Source organism: Phalacrocorax aristotelis, chromosome 5 (assembly GCF_949628215.1).
Source record: "Phalacrocorax aristotelis chromosome 5, bGulAri2.1, whole genome shotgun sequence".
NCBI classification, from domain to species: domain Eukaryota; kingdom Metazoa; phylum Chordata; class Aves; order Suliformes; family Phalacrocoracidae; genus Phalacrocorax; species Phalacrocorax aristotelis.
This window is the reverse complement of record NC_134280.1, coordinates 43230109-43248810: the sequence shown is the minus strand read 5'-3', so window position 1 is coordinate 43248810 and position 18702 is coordinate 43230109. Positions and strand designations below refer to the sequence as shown.

Sequence of the window (18702 nt, the reverse complement as noted above, 5' to 3'; positions counted from 1 at the left end):
AGATCAAAGCTATGAGGAGAACTAATAAATATATTAAAATAAATGAGTTCTGTTTTATCTAGATCTAGCATCCTACCTGCTAAGAAATGCCATGATAAAGTACATTAAGGCAGAATGGTTTCAAATCTCTGAGTGCACTAGCAGGGTATTAGAGAAGTGTGCAAGATGTACGATGGCTCTTCTTTATCAAAAAATTGATTGGGAGCCTTTACAGTATAGGACTGATGGGGTAAAAAAAGCATTCAACAGACAGACACAAAGTTAGCTTTAGGGTACGCTCAGGTAATATGGAATAATTATGTCAGAAACAGCTATAGGCTTTTCTTCATGGTTTTATTTTGCTAATCTGAAAACCCTCATTATTACCATGGGCTGCAGAATAAGATGGCTATTCTGTGAAAACTACACTTTGGTAATCATTTTCCAAGTGTGAACGCACTGCTTTGCTTCTCTATTTTGTTGCAGGGGAATATGGGTGGCATTTCATGCTGGAAGCATTTATCAGAGCCTTCCTGATTGTTGCGGAGCATCAAGTTTCTGGCATTTGCTCAAAAAATCAAAAACCAGAAACATTATTGTAAAAATGTCAAAAGCCAGCTGCTGTCTTTGCATGAGCCTTCAAGCTGTCATGTACGAGGGGCATAGAGGAGATGGTACCCAAGTGCTGGCAATTGTCAGCCTTTATATACCAAAATGCCTTGGACTCAGAGCTTCCAAAGTTGTCATGTTGGGGGGAAGGCATGAGCAATTCTGGAGAGACATACAGACAGAAAGACCTGTGTTCCACCTCCTGAAAACTGGGTCTTTCATGGTCTCTGTGCTCTAAATCACTAGTGACTATTACAGTTATGGCCCTGGACATCTTAAGACAAGCAATAGGTTGCAACAGGTGGTACTTAGGGATTTTTTTTTGTGATCGGGGTAGCTTTTCCCACACACTGGAAATGTGATTAAGATACTGCTCTCATCTAGTGGAAGAGAAAACGTTGTTGCTGTGATTGTAATGACACTGATTTTTAATCAGTTTTGTTATTTTTGTACAAAAGCAGTTCATAAGTGTGTGAGAAACTAGAAGAAAGAGAAGCAGAAGGCACTAAACAGCAATGAATTAACACCGAAAGAGGCTGGATGCTGGACATGCGGTGAGAAAGCAATCTGTGACAATATGCAAAGTTGTAAGTGCCATGCTTTTGCTTGTAGTACTGAGAATTTAACAGGCGGTACACAGCAGCCAGGTCATCAGGTTTTGCAATATCCTGCCTTTAAAGATCTTTCTTTTGGGTACCGCTTAATCCCACTTTACCCAAGTCAGGCGGGCTGTCAGATCTGCACAGAACAGAAGCGAGAAACGAAAACTAAGTAAAGACATGCCACATTAATTTAAAAACATTTAAATTAGCATTCAACAAGTCAACTATTCAGCCTCTCCAGAAAAGCAGCCTCATTCATTTAGATCTTCCCAAGTGGAGCTCTTCAGAAATATTAGTTAACTCTGCCTGAAAACAGAGGTGATACCTATGAGAGCCATTTGTGTTGGTTTAAAACTTCTTTATCTATTAAAGGTGGAGGCAGCTGGAAAATAAAATACAAATGTCCTCTGTAGTCAAGAGAGTTGTGATCAGGACTCCTTTTCACAGCCATGCAGTTAATGGAAATTAATAGGAAAGGAGAAAAGGATTACTTAACTTTTCCTTTAAATGGATTGGTTTTTTTGTGTAAGCTTTGTCCCTTTGACACTTCCCTGTGAAAGGAAAGGGGATTATTCTTTGGAATGACTTTTCTCTACTTATGCTGCACTTTTTGAAGGCTGATATGCTTCAAGGCCCATTTCCAAAAAGTGGCAAGATCCAAAGGAACTTATATTGTGAAGGGGCAGAGTTAGAAAGGTGGTTAATTACCTTATCATTCAAAGGGCAAGGAACTACTGAAAATCTCCCTCTGCTCCTCCCTGCACTGCTAAGTAACACAAAACCTGTTGCTTTCTATCTGAGACTTAAGGTCCTGTGTTGGGCACTGAGGTAATTTCCCATCTTCACCATATGGTAGACTGATGAAGCAATATATTCTGGTGGAAGCAAGCACAAAGTTCATTCCCACATAAGTCAGGATTAAGTACAAGCCAAATAGAAAACATAATAATGGCCCTTCACTTTAAAACAGAAATAATTATACAAGAATGTAAATTGCAGATAAGCATTTGCTCCCCTGTACTTTGAAACAAACCTGAAATTTGAGTGCACTGTCTTGTGTATCCTGGTTTTCAGTGTTAAACTGTAGTATCTCTAAGAAACTCTTGGTTACTTGTACTTATGTATTTTTAAGAAATGAGATTCTGTTTATGTTCAAAGCCAGGTGTTTTTTCTCATTCAAGTACAAGCTAAAGCAAACTTGTAAAGAAAAAAAAAAAAAAAAAAGAAAATCTCTGCAGGCTCCATCATCTTGCATTATAAAAGAACAACTTTGCACAGAATTAAAAAGAAAGTGTAAAAATGTATTCTGAGAATAAACAAGATCATTAATCTTGTTTGTAAAAGGAATAGGTCCCATGACCTTACTAAGTTGTTTGGTTTGTTTTTTTTTTTTCTTTCTTTAGAAGACATGGTAGGATTTTTTAATTTATTGAGACATTACTCTTTTTTTTCTTTTTTAATGGATTTTTATGTTATCAGAGCTATTTGAAGGTAAAAAGTGGATGTTCAAAAGCAATTGGACAAATTGACTCCTACTGGCAACCCGAAGTATTGCTGTGGCCCCCGAAAATATGACCCTTTGTTCACTCACCACTTGTATTCCAGGTTGCCTGCCGTTGGCTTTGCGAACCGTTCCTCAGGCACTGCTCCACGTAGGATTTGGGATCACATCCGGAGAGGAGGATCTCACCAAGGAGAGCGATGTATGCAATGGCCAGCCGGAGCGTGTCGATTTTGGAGAGGCGTTTCTCGTAGGGGAAGGTTGGTACGTGACGCCTGAGCTGGTCAAAGGCCGAGTTGATATTGAGCATCCTCTTCCTCTCGCGGAGGTTGGCGGCGTGCCGCGGGAGGGGGTGGCCGGGCGGCCGGGAGCTGTCCGCTTCAGCACCCCCCGCCGCTCCGCCTGCCGCCTCCCCCGGGCCGCAGGGCCACGGGGAGACCTGCTCTGCCAGCGGGCAGCAGTCCAGTAAGAAGTCGTCCAGCTGAGCTTTGGGATCTGCCTGGTCCCAGAAGAGAAATTCAGGAGCAGGGTCTTCCTGCTCGAAGCCATAACAAAGTTCCTCCATCCTCTGTCCCAATCTGAAGCAAACAAATGGAAATATTTATAACTTCAGACCAAACTGATAAGCAGGAAAATTAGATTCTACCTTCACTAATACCTCCCCACTCCAAAAACTATCAGGGGCAGAGAGTCCTAGTTACATCCCTGAGGAAGACTATTGCAAAAGTTTCCCCAGTTGCAAATCCAAGTACGATTCATGATTTAAATACTTCATGGCTCCTCAGCAGGGGAATGATCCTATTCTTCTTCACTCCAAACTAATTAGTACACGTGCTTCTCTTTTTATTAGCTGTTGATGACAAAACAATATGAATGTGAAAGTAACAAAATAATTAATTTTCTATTGACTTTCTCCTGAAAAATCCATTGAGGCAGATATTGAGTTCTTCCACAAGTTCAATCTCTCCGCTTGCTATTTAGAGTAAGGTTCACACAGGGATTTTGTTGTTATTGTTGTTGGTTTTGGTTAGGAGCGTTTGGAGAGAGACACAAAATACAGTCCTTTATCATTTTGGCAAAGTGTTAATAGCCCCACATTCTACGATGGCTGGGCAAACAAAATGCTATTATAATGCTGTCAGAAACACATGATTCTGCCCTCCTTGACAGCAAAAGCTAGTGGCATTTTCTGCACTTCTAGCAAGAGAATGGTTGGGATAAAGATGTGGGATGCACTGCTGTGTTAAATTGGAACAGAGTGGTGCCTCATATTAAATAAGGCAATGCCACCTTATTTGGTTACTGTATTTTCTGATTCACACTTAAATTACGCACCTTGTGGGCAATACAGACATTCAGTGCTCTGTCTCGGACGACACTACGCTCTGGAAGATAAGAGTAGCTGTAATAACTACAATGGGTGCAGTCTTAGAATGGTGGACCAGGCCACATCTTGAGAGGTGCTGGAAACTGGGAGAGTAGCAGATGTCCAGCATCCCTCTGATGATGGACAAATGGAGTGGAAGGTGTTAAGCACCACCAGAACTTTAAAGCAAGTGCATAATATAAGTGGGTGCTTCAGTCTCTTTGATTTCCTCAATACTTAAGCCAATGTTTAAATTCATTCAGAAGTAGTTTAAGTGATATTTTAAGGACTTAAATGGATGGAAACATGTTTTAAGTTAGAGAAAGCCTAAATGCTTTTCCTGAAGTATGTCATAAAGAACTTTTATTGAGACACTTAATCAAATGCTTAACTTCATGCAAAGACTCATGTCCTGCTGCTGTGTGAAGTTTCAGGAGATGTCTACTGTGAAGCTTCTGAGCCACAGACAGCTTCCTGATAGGATAGCTGAAAGCACAAATCTCAATAGCTTCAGATAAAGATCCAGAGAGCAGAAGATGACCTGCATTTTCAATGGATCCAAAGGATGATCAAGTCCTCCATCTAACAGCGACTTAGGATGCAGTCCTGGTAGTTTTGCCCTGTGAATAGAAGGATTTATTTTAAGACAAGGCATAGGCTATTAATGGACTATCTTTTTTCTTCTTGTGAAAATTGAACAAGAAACCCAGTATCTGTAGATCTGTTTGACAAAGGAAAATGCCGAATGTGACAATACAGGACAAATAGTAGTTAAATAATGAGGAGGTGTCTTGCTTTCTTTGGTCAGCTCAGGGGACAAGTTTTGTACAAAGTAAATCATTTGTCATGATACCAACATACCCAACAACAAAATATTGGTACTGTGAAGGACGGGCAGCTTCTGGTCCTAATGAATCCCAACAAGGGACAAGACAGCTGGCTACAGGGCAGGAGGGGATTTGGGAGGGGTGAAAGGAACGGCCACAGTCACAGGTGGCAGAGCTGAGATGAACTTGGGCCAATCGATGTGGAGTTCATGCTGCAATGGTTTCTTTTAAATTGTATCACTGTATTTCCTAGTGTCATATACAACCAATGTTCCCAAAAGAAACAACTTACTACAGTCCCTGTGCTTGGCAGTGAGGCTGCATGTCTGATCCCAGCAGTCCCTTCTACACCCTTGTAAGCAGATTTGGGCTCAGCTATGCAGAAAACAGGCAGCAGAAAGACCTTCCTGCCTATCTGCCTACCTTGGCCCACTGCACCACCTCTACCCAGAACACCTCCGCAGCACTTCTGCTGCATTGCTGGCCTCCCATGGAATGTTTGCAGTTCCCAGATTTCAGATTCTCTTTTTTTAGATGCTTCTGTGGCTCCTCTGTCACTGTTTAACTGACCACTTGGTAATGCTCATTTGGTCACCTTAGGCACAAACGTAAGACACTTGAAAATACCGAAATCAGCCAGAGAACAGCAAGTCTTCTCCTGAACAGGGCTCTGGAGGAGGCAATTGTTGTCCACTGGGAGCAATGGGCAGAGACAAGGAGGCTCAGCAAATAACATGGTTAATTTTATGTGCTGGGTTCCTCTTTCTCAGCAGATGCTTCTTCAGTGCTTAACGTTCCCTTCCAGATCCATCACTGCTAATAATGTTGCCTGGGGATATGTCTGGCTCCACAGATGGAGAGCAGATGTTCCAGCAAGCCTACTTTTAGCGTGTTCAAGGGGAATTTGGCTCTCTTAGAGATACTCTGGACAAAGCAGAAGGGGGGAGGATAGGGGAAGAAAGAAAAGCAAGAAAAGATTCCCCCCTAGAAAGCCAACTATGAAAGAGGCCAGGTCTCAAAAGAGAAGCTGAGGTTCCCATCCCTCATGTAAGCAACCCTTACCACAAATTCAGACCTATTGCACTTCCAGTGTTTCTGAAGCTTTGTTCATCAGAGAGGGAGGGAATGTACAACTCATTGGGCTAATTTTGCACTTGTCTGGAAGATGTGGATGGAGTAATCTCCAAGAAGGAAAAAGGTAGCACCGGTACCACACTGGGTGGGGGTGCTGTTGATTGACATGTTGGTATAATTTCAAGATCTGCTCAACCACCATTTCTTCCAAAACCCCTTCAGACCCAGTGGGATCCAGAAATGACATTTGGCTTTTCATCATTTTTAATCAGTAGGGTCTAATGAAATCAAATTCTTGAGTCAGAAACTTTGTCCTGTGTTTATGCCTATGATGGGCAACGGAGCCATGATTGTTTGGGTTTGAATTCTTCCAGGTCTAGATATCTGTGCCTCCCTTTATAATTTTCCCTATTCATGCTGGGAACTACCTTCTTCAGTCCTGTCCTCCTTTCTCTGTCATCTAAACAAATCCACCCATGGCAGACTTTGTGATTTTGCCTACTTAATAGAATTTTGGGTACAAACCTGCTTTCAGGGAATATTTCCAGTGCAGTGTTTTTTCTTTACAGTTCCTTGGCAACTGTAAGCTGTTACCCTGTACCTGTATCTCAAAGATAACAAGATCTCCTGAGGTTATTTTGGATGTAGATTTTCCCCTCCCCTTCTTGTCCCATTGGCCTTATTTCAGACTCAGCTTCCAGTTCTGACAAAATGGCTTATTTTTTTCCTCCTTCTTCTTTTTGCTCAGAATTTAGTCTGAGCATGTTTCTGTCGTCTTTAATTGCTTAATAAAGGCAGGCAGTCCTTGGCCTGGACAAAGAGCAGATGTAGAAAGGACCAGATGCTGTACTTTCAAGTTAGATGACTCCAAAGTACAAGTCCATCATGTCATTGCTGCTAATCCAATGTTATGCTGTGCAGCTCATCATCAGAGCTGGGAATTGGGTCCCAGATGAACATAGAAGACCAGATGAAAGATGCCAAAAGTCTTGGGAAATGTTTTATCCAGGTGGGAGAGTACAGCTTTTGGTGGTGTGGCTTACCCAACATGTGTTAGTAATGGCACTGCCAAACTACAGCTATACAAATGGATCTCCAGTACCTGAGCTGGCCTCATAATTGGCTGATTGAGCTCCTTAGAGCCACAGTAAAGGGTGGGCCACCAAGCTCCTATACCTTCTTTTGAGACACATGCCTTGCCTGGGATACCTGAACTACTGGGCATGTTGTTTGTGAAGTCCTGGGGGCAAGAAAAGTGCAAGTATTATCATTTAACAGTGGAATGTGCTTCTTTTTAACCTAAAACAATAGCAAATGTAACAATGTAATGAAAAGCAGAACAAGGATTTCCAGGGCAAGAGACTTTCAAAGGGATAATGGCTATTTCTGAGATGCTCAAATAATTGTGAAATGAAACCTTCATAGCATATGCAGGATGTTGATTTAAAGTGAAAAAGGTAACAGGACCTTTATTATTTGCAGGGTAGAAACATCAGACGTCAACGTTTGTGGAGGGAGGCACTGGTGAATGATTGTTAATATAACTTTGATTTATTCTGTTATTAGTATAAACTAGTCAAGACAGTCTTTGCTTTAAAAGTCTTTGGTGTTTAAAAGTGAACACAGTCACTTTAACCTTCCTGCCAGGTGTTTGCAAAGTTACAGAAAATTAATCCCAGTCTCTAGGAGAAGGAAGGTATTTTCTCTAATAAAAACAGTCACTTATGGTTCCCCCTTTTCACAGAGCTTTTTATGAGTTGGGGGATGACCTCTGGACTGTTACTGCCAAATAGTTCCTTATCCAAGTCACTGCAATGGAGTCTGTGACTGTTTACTTGAATGAATGGTTGTCTTTGAGAGACAACATGTACATCAGCCTATACTTAGCTATACAGTTTTGAACTTAAGGGGATGGAAGTGCTCATGGAAACTTCTGAAGGAAGGTTGCTTGGGCTGCATTTCACTGTGTCTTCTTCATCCATCTGAAACATACCCCTAGCAAGGTCAACATAGCACTGCCTCCAGGGGTTACAGATAGTGCCTGTGAATAACCCTGTCTCCATAACTGATGATAAATACTTCCAGGGATAGGAAAAACTGCCGTTTGTATCATACCTAGTGCTGTTGTTAGTGGTTTTATATGGTTATCTCAAAGCAGTGACTTTAGGTACCTTGCTCCCATTCATGGGTAAGTGCCTTAAAATCTAGGTGTCATCAGAGCAGTGACTTCAGTCAGCACTCAGTCAGTCAGGAACTAAGAAAATCATTCTGCCACTTTGTTCTTGCGGAAAACAAATCTTGGTCCCTTTGCAAACCCTTTGTAGAAAAATATGTGTATTGCAAGGTGCATGAACAGTTTTTAAAATGGTAGGCTATCCATTCCTGTTGGCCAGATGCCCTTTCTTTGGATACAAGCAATCCTGAATATCTGCATTGTTTGTGGTCTTGATTTAATGAAAAAATATTACAAAAAAAGCACGCCACAAATTCTGTCTCCCATACCTGTACTGAGGCTAATTTCTTCATTAGGTTTTCTGCTTTCTCTAAAGAGAGAGCTGATGAGGAGACACAGCTGGATCCAGCAAAAAAGATGGGACAGAAAGGAGAGATCCATACTTGTGCAGCTCCAGCTTGGACCTTTGTCAGAAATCTCATGTTGTTTCCCATTAATGTGTCATCTTTGTGGGATTTTGGAGCCTGAGACACCCACTGTGCACCAAAGCAGAGAGAATAACCTCAAGTCCAGGCTGGCATGGCTGATGACCAGGATCTGGCCAGGCTGGGACCTGCTCCCTGGCTCCCCCCAGCCCCATTCCCCTCCTGCTCATTGCACCTGCACTACAGTCCTCAGGACTTGTTAGTCGTGCAGGCGGCACCTCATAAACCTGCCTGGAGACCTTGGGTTTGAAAACAGAGTCACCCGGGCAGATTTACAGAGTGATGTCTGTTTGACTGACAGCTGTTGCCACATTATGGGAATCCAGCACATGTTCACACTATAAAACAGTAACAATAGCTTCAGAAAGCCTCCATGTGCGTGAGATGCTTCAGCCCCACTCTCCATCTGAGAGGTAGTTCTTCCTGGCTGCTACCAAACACCTCAGATGTGCTTTGGGTGCAGTTCAGTCCCTTGTAGCTTTGGTTGACTCAGGCAGAAGCTAAGAAGGCACTGAAGTGTGGCAGCACTGTTGTGCTGTTGCTGAAGATGCGTTTGTTACGGATCAGGCTGTGGATAAAACCAAACCTGTCAGAAATTACAGCCTCAGGCAGTTTTCTCAGAAAAAACCACTTTGGCTCCACAGCCATTGTTGAGGACACAGTGGCAAGACCGAGCACGCACAAAACCTGTTTCTAATAGAGAGCTGTAGCACCATGTTACCGTGATGCTGCACTCGGGGAGAGAAGATTCATTTTTTTTTCCAATGGGTTGTTTTGTGTTGCGGAAACGTCTCTAAGAAATCCGGAAAGAAAAATCAGAAATCTGGGAGCAAGTTGAAATGCCAGTCACAACACCAAACTGGTCTGGAAGAGAAAACTCCCCCAGACCTGCATGGGGACAAAGAGAGTAGCAGATGGGACAACAAAAGGACTGTGAAGGACCTGCTGTACTCCATGGAAAACGCAAAGATTAAGTCTTAAAAAGCAATTTTGGAACCACCTGGATGGGCTGTTTACTGAGCATGGTTGGTGAGAACACAGCTCTGCAGCTGGACCCCACACCAGCATGCCCTGCCTGGGAGGATTGGGGTAACCAGCATCACGGTCCCCTTCCAGGGATGCTGAGCTTCTGATGATCTCGCTCTGTTTTTTAGTGTTTCCTCCTTTTTTCTGCTGGCAGGTGCTGGGTCAAAGACAGGAGCCAGAGGGCTCTGTGTGAAAGACAAGTGCCTTACAGCAGTAAGGAGGGAGCCAGAGTCTTGGGGAAGATTCAGATCAGACAAATCACCCTAAGTCAAAAATAAGCTTAATTCCACCATCTCCCATCCTTCCCTCCCTGCACTGAATCAGTGGTGATTATCAGTAGCACCATTTTCTGGGGCAGGTCTGCAGAAAAGCAAGGTCATGATTACTGGACTGCATGAGAGAAAGAGGCAGTGGCAAACAAACAAGTGTCAGAACAAAAGACCTGAGAAGCATTCCCAGCAGCACAAATGCAGTCTCCCACCATAAAAACAGTAAAACACTTAGATTGCTGCGGTGGCTCCCTGTCATCTTGGGTACAGTCTCAAGTGTGAATTCCTGCTTTATGAGTTCAGCATCAACAAGACAAGAGTTTTCATAGGACTTAAAGCCAGAAGGGAATAATTAAGATCCTCTAGTCTGATCGTTGTGATAACACACGCCTGTGGTTTTTACCCAGCAACTTTAGCCCCAAGCCAGGAGGGGTCTTGTTGTAGTTGTTGGATATTTTTTTAAAAGGATACATCCAATCTTGATTCAAAGCCTCCAAGTGATAGACCACCAAAGGATCTGCAAATGTTGGCAGGACATTTTTGTCTTTGCTGAAGGCATGCATCTGATTTCCTGTTCAAAGACCTTACCATGCCTGTATATTTACTGCCAAGAGCCCTGCTTGGAAAGGTCAGTTTTGAAACATGGCTCAGTACTGTGGGCAAACTAGCAAATCCCCTGGAGGCAGAGGGCACCCCCCCCAGAAGCAAAATCTCTGGGAAGAGTCACACCACAGGCAGGACCTCTGCCAGCAGCACCTCTGGGCCGCAGAGCAGCAGCCGTAGGAGCAAGCAAATGGAGACGGACCAGGGAAGAAGAGTCCAGTGCTGCCTCCACAGTGAGGCACGTAATTCCCACTGACTGTTAGCTAGGGACCTGCATGGGAAGATGGATAACAAAGTCATCCCATAAAGCTAAATTTAGCTGCCTATGAAGGAGGTGTTCACACCTGAACTGGCTGAATGAACCAACTTTACTGATGCTGGCAGGAAATTGGAAGCAGGCAATGGGGAGATGAATTGCCTATGAATGGGAGAAAGACACCTCTACACCAGCTTTCATGAGATGAATATCACTTAGGGTGACCACACCCTCCCTGCCATTGTCTAAGCTGGCCTACAGGCTTCTAAGCTGGGTCTGTTTTTTTCACTTGAGTGCTTGTTGAGCAAGCCCACAAGCAAATCCATTTACTGAAGCTTTGAGCATGGGAGTTTCTGCAAACACATGGTTCATTCTACATACCTATATATGTCTCCTTTGCTGCCCAGATGTTCAGGCTGCATCTCAAACTCATGAGGAAAGAAGCCCTGACATTTCAAACAGTTGCAACCTCAGTATGAATCAGCCACAGCTCCAGAAGTCCCTAAACTGCAGGTCGTTGGAAGCTAGGGAAGGATGCCAGGGAAATTATTAACATGAACAGATTCCTGTGCTCTTTCCATGAGCGTCCAGTACTGGCTACATCAGAGTCAGGAGAGTGTGGACTGCTGGCCAGGCGCAGTATGGCTGCTCCTGTGAAACCTGTAGACAAGTATCTGTTACTGCCTACCAGAAATGGTCAATTAGGTCATGACATTAGCTTAAAAAACCTTCCTCTCTTTTTCATCTGAATGCATTTGGGAGAGGCTAGTTGTCTTTAGGCTGTAGGGGTTAGGTATTCTGTTTTTCCCACCAGAAAAAAAAAAACAAAAACAACCACCCAAAACCACTGAGAAAAAAACCCTGACCTTTTAATGAAATCTGTTTCCAAAACTTGGCACTTGGAGAAGACTATCAAGCACTATGAGCCTTGCACTGAAATTTGAGTCAGTCTTCAAGGAATTTGCCTGAAATTTCTAGCCATAGTGAGGAAGACTTAAATGGGAAGTCTCTTGTGAAACCTGTATGCTCAGGGGAGTTCTGCTGCTTCGCAGTTCTGGGCAGCCAGCAAATTGTGATGAGAGCAAACTCTGCCCCCATTGTCAGTTGGAACTGTGAGTTGCACAAGCCCCTGACATGAATAATAATGCATGGGAAGATGTTGCACAACAATTTCAGACCTCAAAGGCTCTGGAGTTCATGCCATTCATGGGCAAAGGTTGGGTCCATTCCTTTTTTTAACTGGAGAGATACATTTAATTGTGGCTACTGCATGAAGACAAAAGCACATGGCTGGGGTGCTTCCAGGAGGCAGGTCATTAAATGGTGTAGCTGTGGCTGGTGAATAGCATGTTGCAGCTTCCAGAGGGCCAGTTGGCAGTGTGCAGTTCTCCCAGAGAGTTTATCTATATGCTGTTTTGGCCATATAACATTCAGCTGTTATGGAGAACGTATGAAAGGCAGAACAGTATTTTAAAGGTGTTGCATGAAAGTCTAATTTCAGACGGAGAAACCGAGGCATAGCACACCATACTCAGGAGGTCAGCAAGCCAGCTGCATGGAGGAGGGATTAAATCTCATCAGGGTCTGTCTGTTAGGAAACACCATTGCCCAGGCTTCAACAGTTGAGCAATTTGTGAATGCCCAGAAGGTAGGGGCTGGTTTGTGTCTTACTGTTGTACTCTTTGTGTAATAGCTCCTTCCAGGAAAATGCCATTCGTTTAAAATAGTGAGCCCTGTTGTAAAACATGTTTTGTGTTTTGAGTGCAGGTCAAACAGCAGACACTTTTGATTAATGCAACATTGAGATTTGCAAAAAAAAAAAATAATATCACATGCCTCGGTGGGAAAAGGTATAAAGGACAAACATTCAGCACTGTTCAACATTCTGGGGAGGTGGGGGGAAATGAGCAGGAATGATCATACCTAAATAGAAAGCCAAAGCCAATGCTTGCAATTGCCAAGGCATCAGCCAAAAGGAAAACACAACTCTGATCACAGTAAAATCATGTATGAGTCACGATGGGCCAAGAATAAGTTTGCTTTCTTTTCCCCCTCATTGAACAGATGATGATTAAAAGATAAATCATGCTTGGAGTCAAATCAAGTGATTGGATTAAAGTTTAGTTGAGTATTTAGAGGCTGTTTGGGACACAATGGAAAGCTAATTGAAAACTTATATTTGTGAGACCCTTGAACTCTCCAGCTCTTAATAAAATACTACTGCAAAGTACACAAGGGTTCCCTGTGGGAGAGATTCCTCTCTACAAGTGCTTTTATTCCTCAGGTATGTGGAAAAATGGTATTCATTTTCTCTACAAGTTCACCGAAGAAAAGTATGTTCATGATCATAATTCAACTGTTGTTCATGATGTAGTAACTTAATCTATTCAGCTCACTGAAAATCACTGTAGCAAGACAAAGAAAAGTCACTTCTTTAAAAAATGAAAATTTAAACACATCATTCTTTTAACTAGTCTTTGCTCTTCTGAGCAGCTGGTATTCCAGAGTGACTGGCTGCCTAAATTGGGCCAAAGTGACTCTGAAGTCTTTAAAACCATATAAAAATTCCTTCTACATGCGCTGTAGTAGGAAATGTCATGCTTTAGTTGTACTAATAATATAATTGCATTCTGGAATCACCCCCAGTTCTTAAGGAACATACCCAGCCTCCAGCTTCAAAGCACTGTCCTTTTTGATGGAAATACCAGTGAAACCCACAAATGAAGAGAATAAACTTCCCATGTCCACACAAACACATGAACACACAGAAATGAAAAACCTGGTTCTCCATTTGGCTTATGTGTAACCAAGCACAAGTCTTTCTAGATAATACTTAGCATTGAATTGAAGCTGCAGAAACTCTGTAGTCACGTTCATTTGCCCCCTTGCACTTTCTGGGTCTTGTAGATTCTTTATCTGACATTTTACTGCCCAGGAGAAGGTGAGATCTTAGGTGGCAACAAGGCATTTTACAGCAAGGGCCTGTGTGCTACAGGGCATTATAAGAACACAGTCTGGCTTTCATGAAAGCTAGCCCTATTTGAGCTACTAGCAGTAGAATTGAGAGGCAAGGTTATTCAACAACCCTCACATGTGCAGGTCAGATGTGAACACACACCACCCAGGTTTGCTTCCATGGGGAGGAAAGGGGTTGCCCTCAGTCTGCATGATTGCAGAACCCGGGCAGGCTATTGAGTTTCATGGCCTGTTGGGCCAAAAATGGGTGATGAATGAGTCCTAAGAGGAGCATGGTAGAGCTTCTCCTCCATATGCAAGAACTTACATTTCTCCAACACGCTTGACCTTTAGGACAGTTTTTCTGCAAAAGGATTTGTGTGCAGAGACTGTAGGTGAAAAGCTTAAGTATAGAAGGTTTGGGAGGGAGAATGGGAATAAGTTACGCTTATGTCACATGATGAATATAAATTACTTTTCAGACACACTTTTCAGATTGGCACAGATAAATCTAAGGTAAACCAGACTAAGTGGTTTAGTAGATGCGATCCCTGTGTGATCAGCATGATGCTTTAAACCCATGGGATTTAGCACTAGTCATAATCCTATAATTCAGCCGGAAGCAATCCAGTACCACTAGTGAATCAGGTATGCTGTAAAAGTAAAAACTCTAAAAACAAATCCCCAAAATATGACGTTTGCTTTTTATGTCTTTCTGTTGGACAGTGTGGCTGCAAAGGACTGCAGGAAGCCATGTGGTCCCTCTTCTTTCCCTAACATGTGACCAATGACACCTTTTCAGTCCTAACAGAGGTGTCTTACCTGTTCTCAGAGGCTGGCAGTGATTACAGCCTCACTTAGTGCATTCCCATCCTTACTAATAGAAGTAATTTCCTAATGTTCAAAATGGTTTTTTTCCTTGCTTCCACTGGTATCTGTGACTCTATAGTCTGTCCCCATGTTCTATCTTCCTCTTTGCCTTTTATTTAGTTGATGGGCTTAGCATGGCTCCTGTTAACTTTTCCACATAGGTCATGTGTCCTTGACCTCCTACCATTCCCTCTCCTGGGCTACATTTCAGACCAATAGGTAATGTAGTCACAGCAAAGTAAGCTGGTACCAGGAATAGTCTAACTCCAATAACTCCAAGCTCTATGTGAACTATCTCACCTTTGCTAAGGTAAGCACAGATATCTCTATAGTACATGGCTTTGTGCAACTTGGCTGTATCTGCTGTAGACAACTGAGACAGAGATGAAGACAAAGCATGTGGGGTTAATGTTTTGGGATGAATTCAAATTACCAACCCAGGTTAAAATCTAGTCTGCTGACGAATTCACCTCATTGCCTAATCATTGCCTCCCACTGACTTCAATGGAGCATTTACTTAGTGCATTGATCTTTAGCATCAGTGTCTCTCATGCATCAGACAAAATGAAAATATTAAAATAGTCATAAAGCTAACCTTCTGTTTGTGCTAATTAATGTCAGTTGCATGCACCAAAATAGGAAGTTTACTATAGTAGCGTTGCTATATGATATGCTCACAAAAGCTAGCCTAGCATTTGCATTTTCTTAACAGCTGTAGTTTGTTCTTCAGTAGAAAGCTTTATTATGTCTTAAAGTGATTAATGTGTTCTGGGACAACTGGGTAATAAGCCAGCAATCACAAGCTATAGGACATTTCTTGGTGCATTAGAGGAAGATAGATCAGAAAGATTAATATGTTTCTATTCGTTGTTGCAGCCTCTGAGATGTTTCGTCTCAGAGCTGAAGAATGTGGGATGGACACAGCACTGGAGGTGACACTGTGTCTTGCTCAAGGTCAGTTGCACGCACATGATTTCTCTGTGTGGAGCTGCCAAAAACATGTTAGAGTTTAGCTGCAAAAAAAAAAACATTTTAAAGATGGAGAAACAGCTGCTTTGGGGGTGATGGTACTTCCACAGCATTGGGAAGAAGTGAGAAGGCTACATTTTGTGATGCCTGAGATGACAACCATGTGAATGAACATCCTCTCCTTTAGACAACTTGTGGTTTATACTGATTTCTGGGCTGAAGTATGATGGGAAGGTGCAATGCGAATGTATGTATGTGATCATCCTAGCTTGTACATGGCCATATGAGGAAACAGGAGCGCTTTGTACCCATGTTGGCTGGGTGATGCAACAGGCTTAATTAGCACTCATTGAAATCAATATGGTACCATTCTGAGAAATTCTGTGTCTTCCTCATAGATTATGATTTTGCTGTGCCTGCTGCAGCCATGAGCAGATGTTCATTCTGCTTACCCTGACTTCTCTTGCTGCCAAAGACGTCTTCCCTTTTGCTCTGCCAATAGAAGTCATGAGTCACTGCTCTTAAACCCGCATCCCTGCAAAAGCCAGCAGTGGGAGCAAACCAGAGTGGCTTTTGGTGTGCATACCCTAGCTTCATGCTTTCATTTCAGCAGCGATGGGTTTTATTTAGTGAAATAGGTACCTTAGCTAAAAAGTTGTTCAATCTCAGGTGGAATATTTTAATTGACTGAGCTCATTCTGTCCAAGTATTGCTTTGCATGGGAAGAATGCCTTGCATTTCCCCCTTATTGTGGGGAAATTAAGAGATGAGTGAGGTTTTGATCTGGTCTTGAACAAAATGGAAACTTACCCACTTCCTTTCAGAATGGGCAGCATTTTCTGAGCTTGGAGAGCACCTCTGGTTGGTCTGAAATAGCAAGCTGAACATGGACTGAGATGCAGCAACTCTGTAAGAGATGTAGCTGGGAGTAGCTTTGAAGTTCCCTGTGTCTGAGGCCCTGATACCTCATAACATGGCATTTTATCAAATAACTTGTAGGACTCTTTTCATTACTACTGCTGGATTTGATGAGATGATAGGCTGTCTGGGAGTTTTGGCTCAGACCGCAGTTTGTATTGGGTGTCCTAAAAAAGGTATTCATGATTTCAGGCTTTCCTCCCCTTATAGCTCTCTCATCTCCTCTTCTTTAATGAAAGTAATAATAATTATAACAATAAGATGATATGCATTATCCTAAGGGTGTGTACACTGAGTCATAAGCCAGGAGCCTTTGCGTCCCCCTGAGAGCTCTTCTGTCAACTGCTGTTAATATTTCTGCGCTCTTCACAACCCGTATAGTTAACAAACCTCCACAGGGGGAAACTCCTCCAGATACATGCACAAAATATGACCAAAAAGCTGAACAAGTTCATTTTAGGCAGAGTCTGGGGACATAGGGCCCTGGATGGATGCTAGGAGGACAGCACGAATCTCTTCCTCCTTGCCTTTGAGAACAACTGTGTTGAATTACATGTTGTGCAAACTCGTTCTGGTTTGGTTTTCCACTCTAAAGACTAGGGCAGATGTTGTCTTATGAGGCTGCAGTGGGGTTCCAGCTAACAACCCTGGGCTGCGTTTCAGGTCTAAATCTATTTTATGACACTTCTTTTGTGGGTGGGCAGGCAGCTGAACAAAAGGGAATTAAAGCTGTTGGACATTTTTGCCACCCACTAAATGCCCTATGCTTTGCCCTTACAGACCCATACTTTGCAGAAGCGAAGGCAGTCTGAGAGAAGTGTGATATGAGACCAAAGTGGGATGTGGGACCAAGGGACATGGATCCTCTGAATTAGCTGTGAGAGACAGGATGAAAACCAATGGAGGTCTATATGCTGAGCTCTGTGGCACCTCAATGGGGAGTGCAACAGGTGAGACAAGAGTATTGCAGGGTACTGATATGTGTTTGCCTTTGGAAAGAAAAAAGTCTCCTAGCTGCAGGAGTACAGAGTTTGTGCTGTATTCATGGGAGCCCTTTGAGAAAGCAAAGCACGTGTGCTGGCCATTTCCTTAAAGAAAATATTCTTTGTGAAAGCTAATAATTTTAGCAGGGATTCCGTTCTTCCTCTTGAGGAGAGTTAAATGGAGTTACGGGTCAGTGAGAGGGCATCTGTACAACACCAAGGAAGAATTTCCAATGCTTGAATGTAACCCCTTCATTTGGAGAAGACCTGGTCAAATTGGCTATCCAAAATGTTTTCTTTATTAAAGATTTTAATGGGTGCTGTTTGTTGTTTTTCAGAGGCTGTTAAGCTATTCTGAATTGATAGGACTCAATAGATGTAACTGATAGAAACCTTAGGAAAGTTTTAACAATTTTCCTTCCACAAAGCTGAACTTTCCAGTAGCCTTCTCCATACTTGTCCAGATTTCTTGATACAAATACTGTGTAATTTCCAGCTGGGAGTGGCATTGTTCCTCCTTCCAGCTCACAAAAGTGCATTGCTATCTAGGCTTATGAAATAGCAGCAACTCCGGTATACCAAGGTCCTTCTGCATTTATATTCTCAGGTTCACCCAAAAGCCCTTTTCTTCTGAGATTTGAGATTGGAAGGCCTCTGAGCATCTTCACTGATAACATTCAGACCTCCCCTGTGTAGGAACTGGGCAGACAATAGCTCTCTTTTGGGCTGTAATTTCCTCACTCAGAAATCACTTTAAATCAGAATTGAAGCTCGATGAGGACTGTACATTCACAAGTTAAATTAATAACTATCTGTTGAGTTTGTAGTTCCCTTGAATGAGGGAACCCTTGGAAAGGCATTGGGTGAAAAAATGACTTGTGATGGGAAAGCAGGGGCCAGAAGCTGAAACTAATCTTAATGAAAAAGGGATCCAACAAGCAGCTCAGGGCTCTAAAGTCTGCCTGCTCAAATCTCCACTGGACCAAGTTTCTTTGTATCCCAGTTTTGAAAGCCCAGTTTTCTGAGAGATTGCATGATTATTATTTTTTAATCTAAAATGTATGGTTGTGTATGGAGTTTGCGTGGCAAGGTCTTGGTGGTGGTGGGGCTACAGGGGCGACTTCTATAAGAAGCTGCTATAAGCTTCCCCTATGCCCAATAAAGCCAATGCCAGCCAGCTCCAAGACAGACCCAAAACTGGCCAAGGCTGAGCCCATCAACGATGGTGGTAGTGCCT

The 18702-nt window shown here is 42.8% G+C and overlaps 1 protein-coding gene across 1 annotated transcript; it reads right to left on the bottom strand.

Annotated features, from left to right (window-relative positions):
• Positions 1–1288: 1288 nt before the first annotated feature.
• Positions 1289–3256, bottom strand: LOC142057686 (helix-loop-helix protein 13-like). The gene is made up of 2 exons (XM_075094168.1): positions 2782–3256; positions 1289–1326 (listed from the first exon to the last, which is right to left on the bottom strand). Exons 1-2 carry the CDS (start codon positions 3254–3256, stop codon positions 1289–1291), a joined length of 513 nt encoding a protein of 170 aa, XP_074950269.1.
• Positions 3257–18702: the final 15446 nt, after the last annotated feature.

What these genes read in the sequence shown, in the direction of transcription:
- LOC142057686 (XM_075094168.1), bottom strand. Translation starts at nt 3,256, where the DNA reads ATGGAGGAACTTTGTTATGGCTTCGAGCAGGAAGACCCTGCTCCTGAA. An exon ending in GGCAACCTGGAATACAAGTG is followed by an intron (nt 1,327 to 2,781) that starts GTGAGTGAACAA and finishes TGTTCTGTGCAG; the next exon opens with ATCTGACAGCCCGCCTGACT.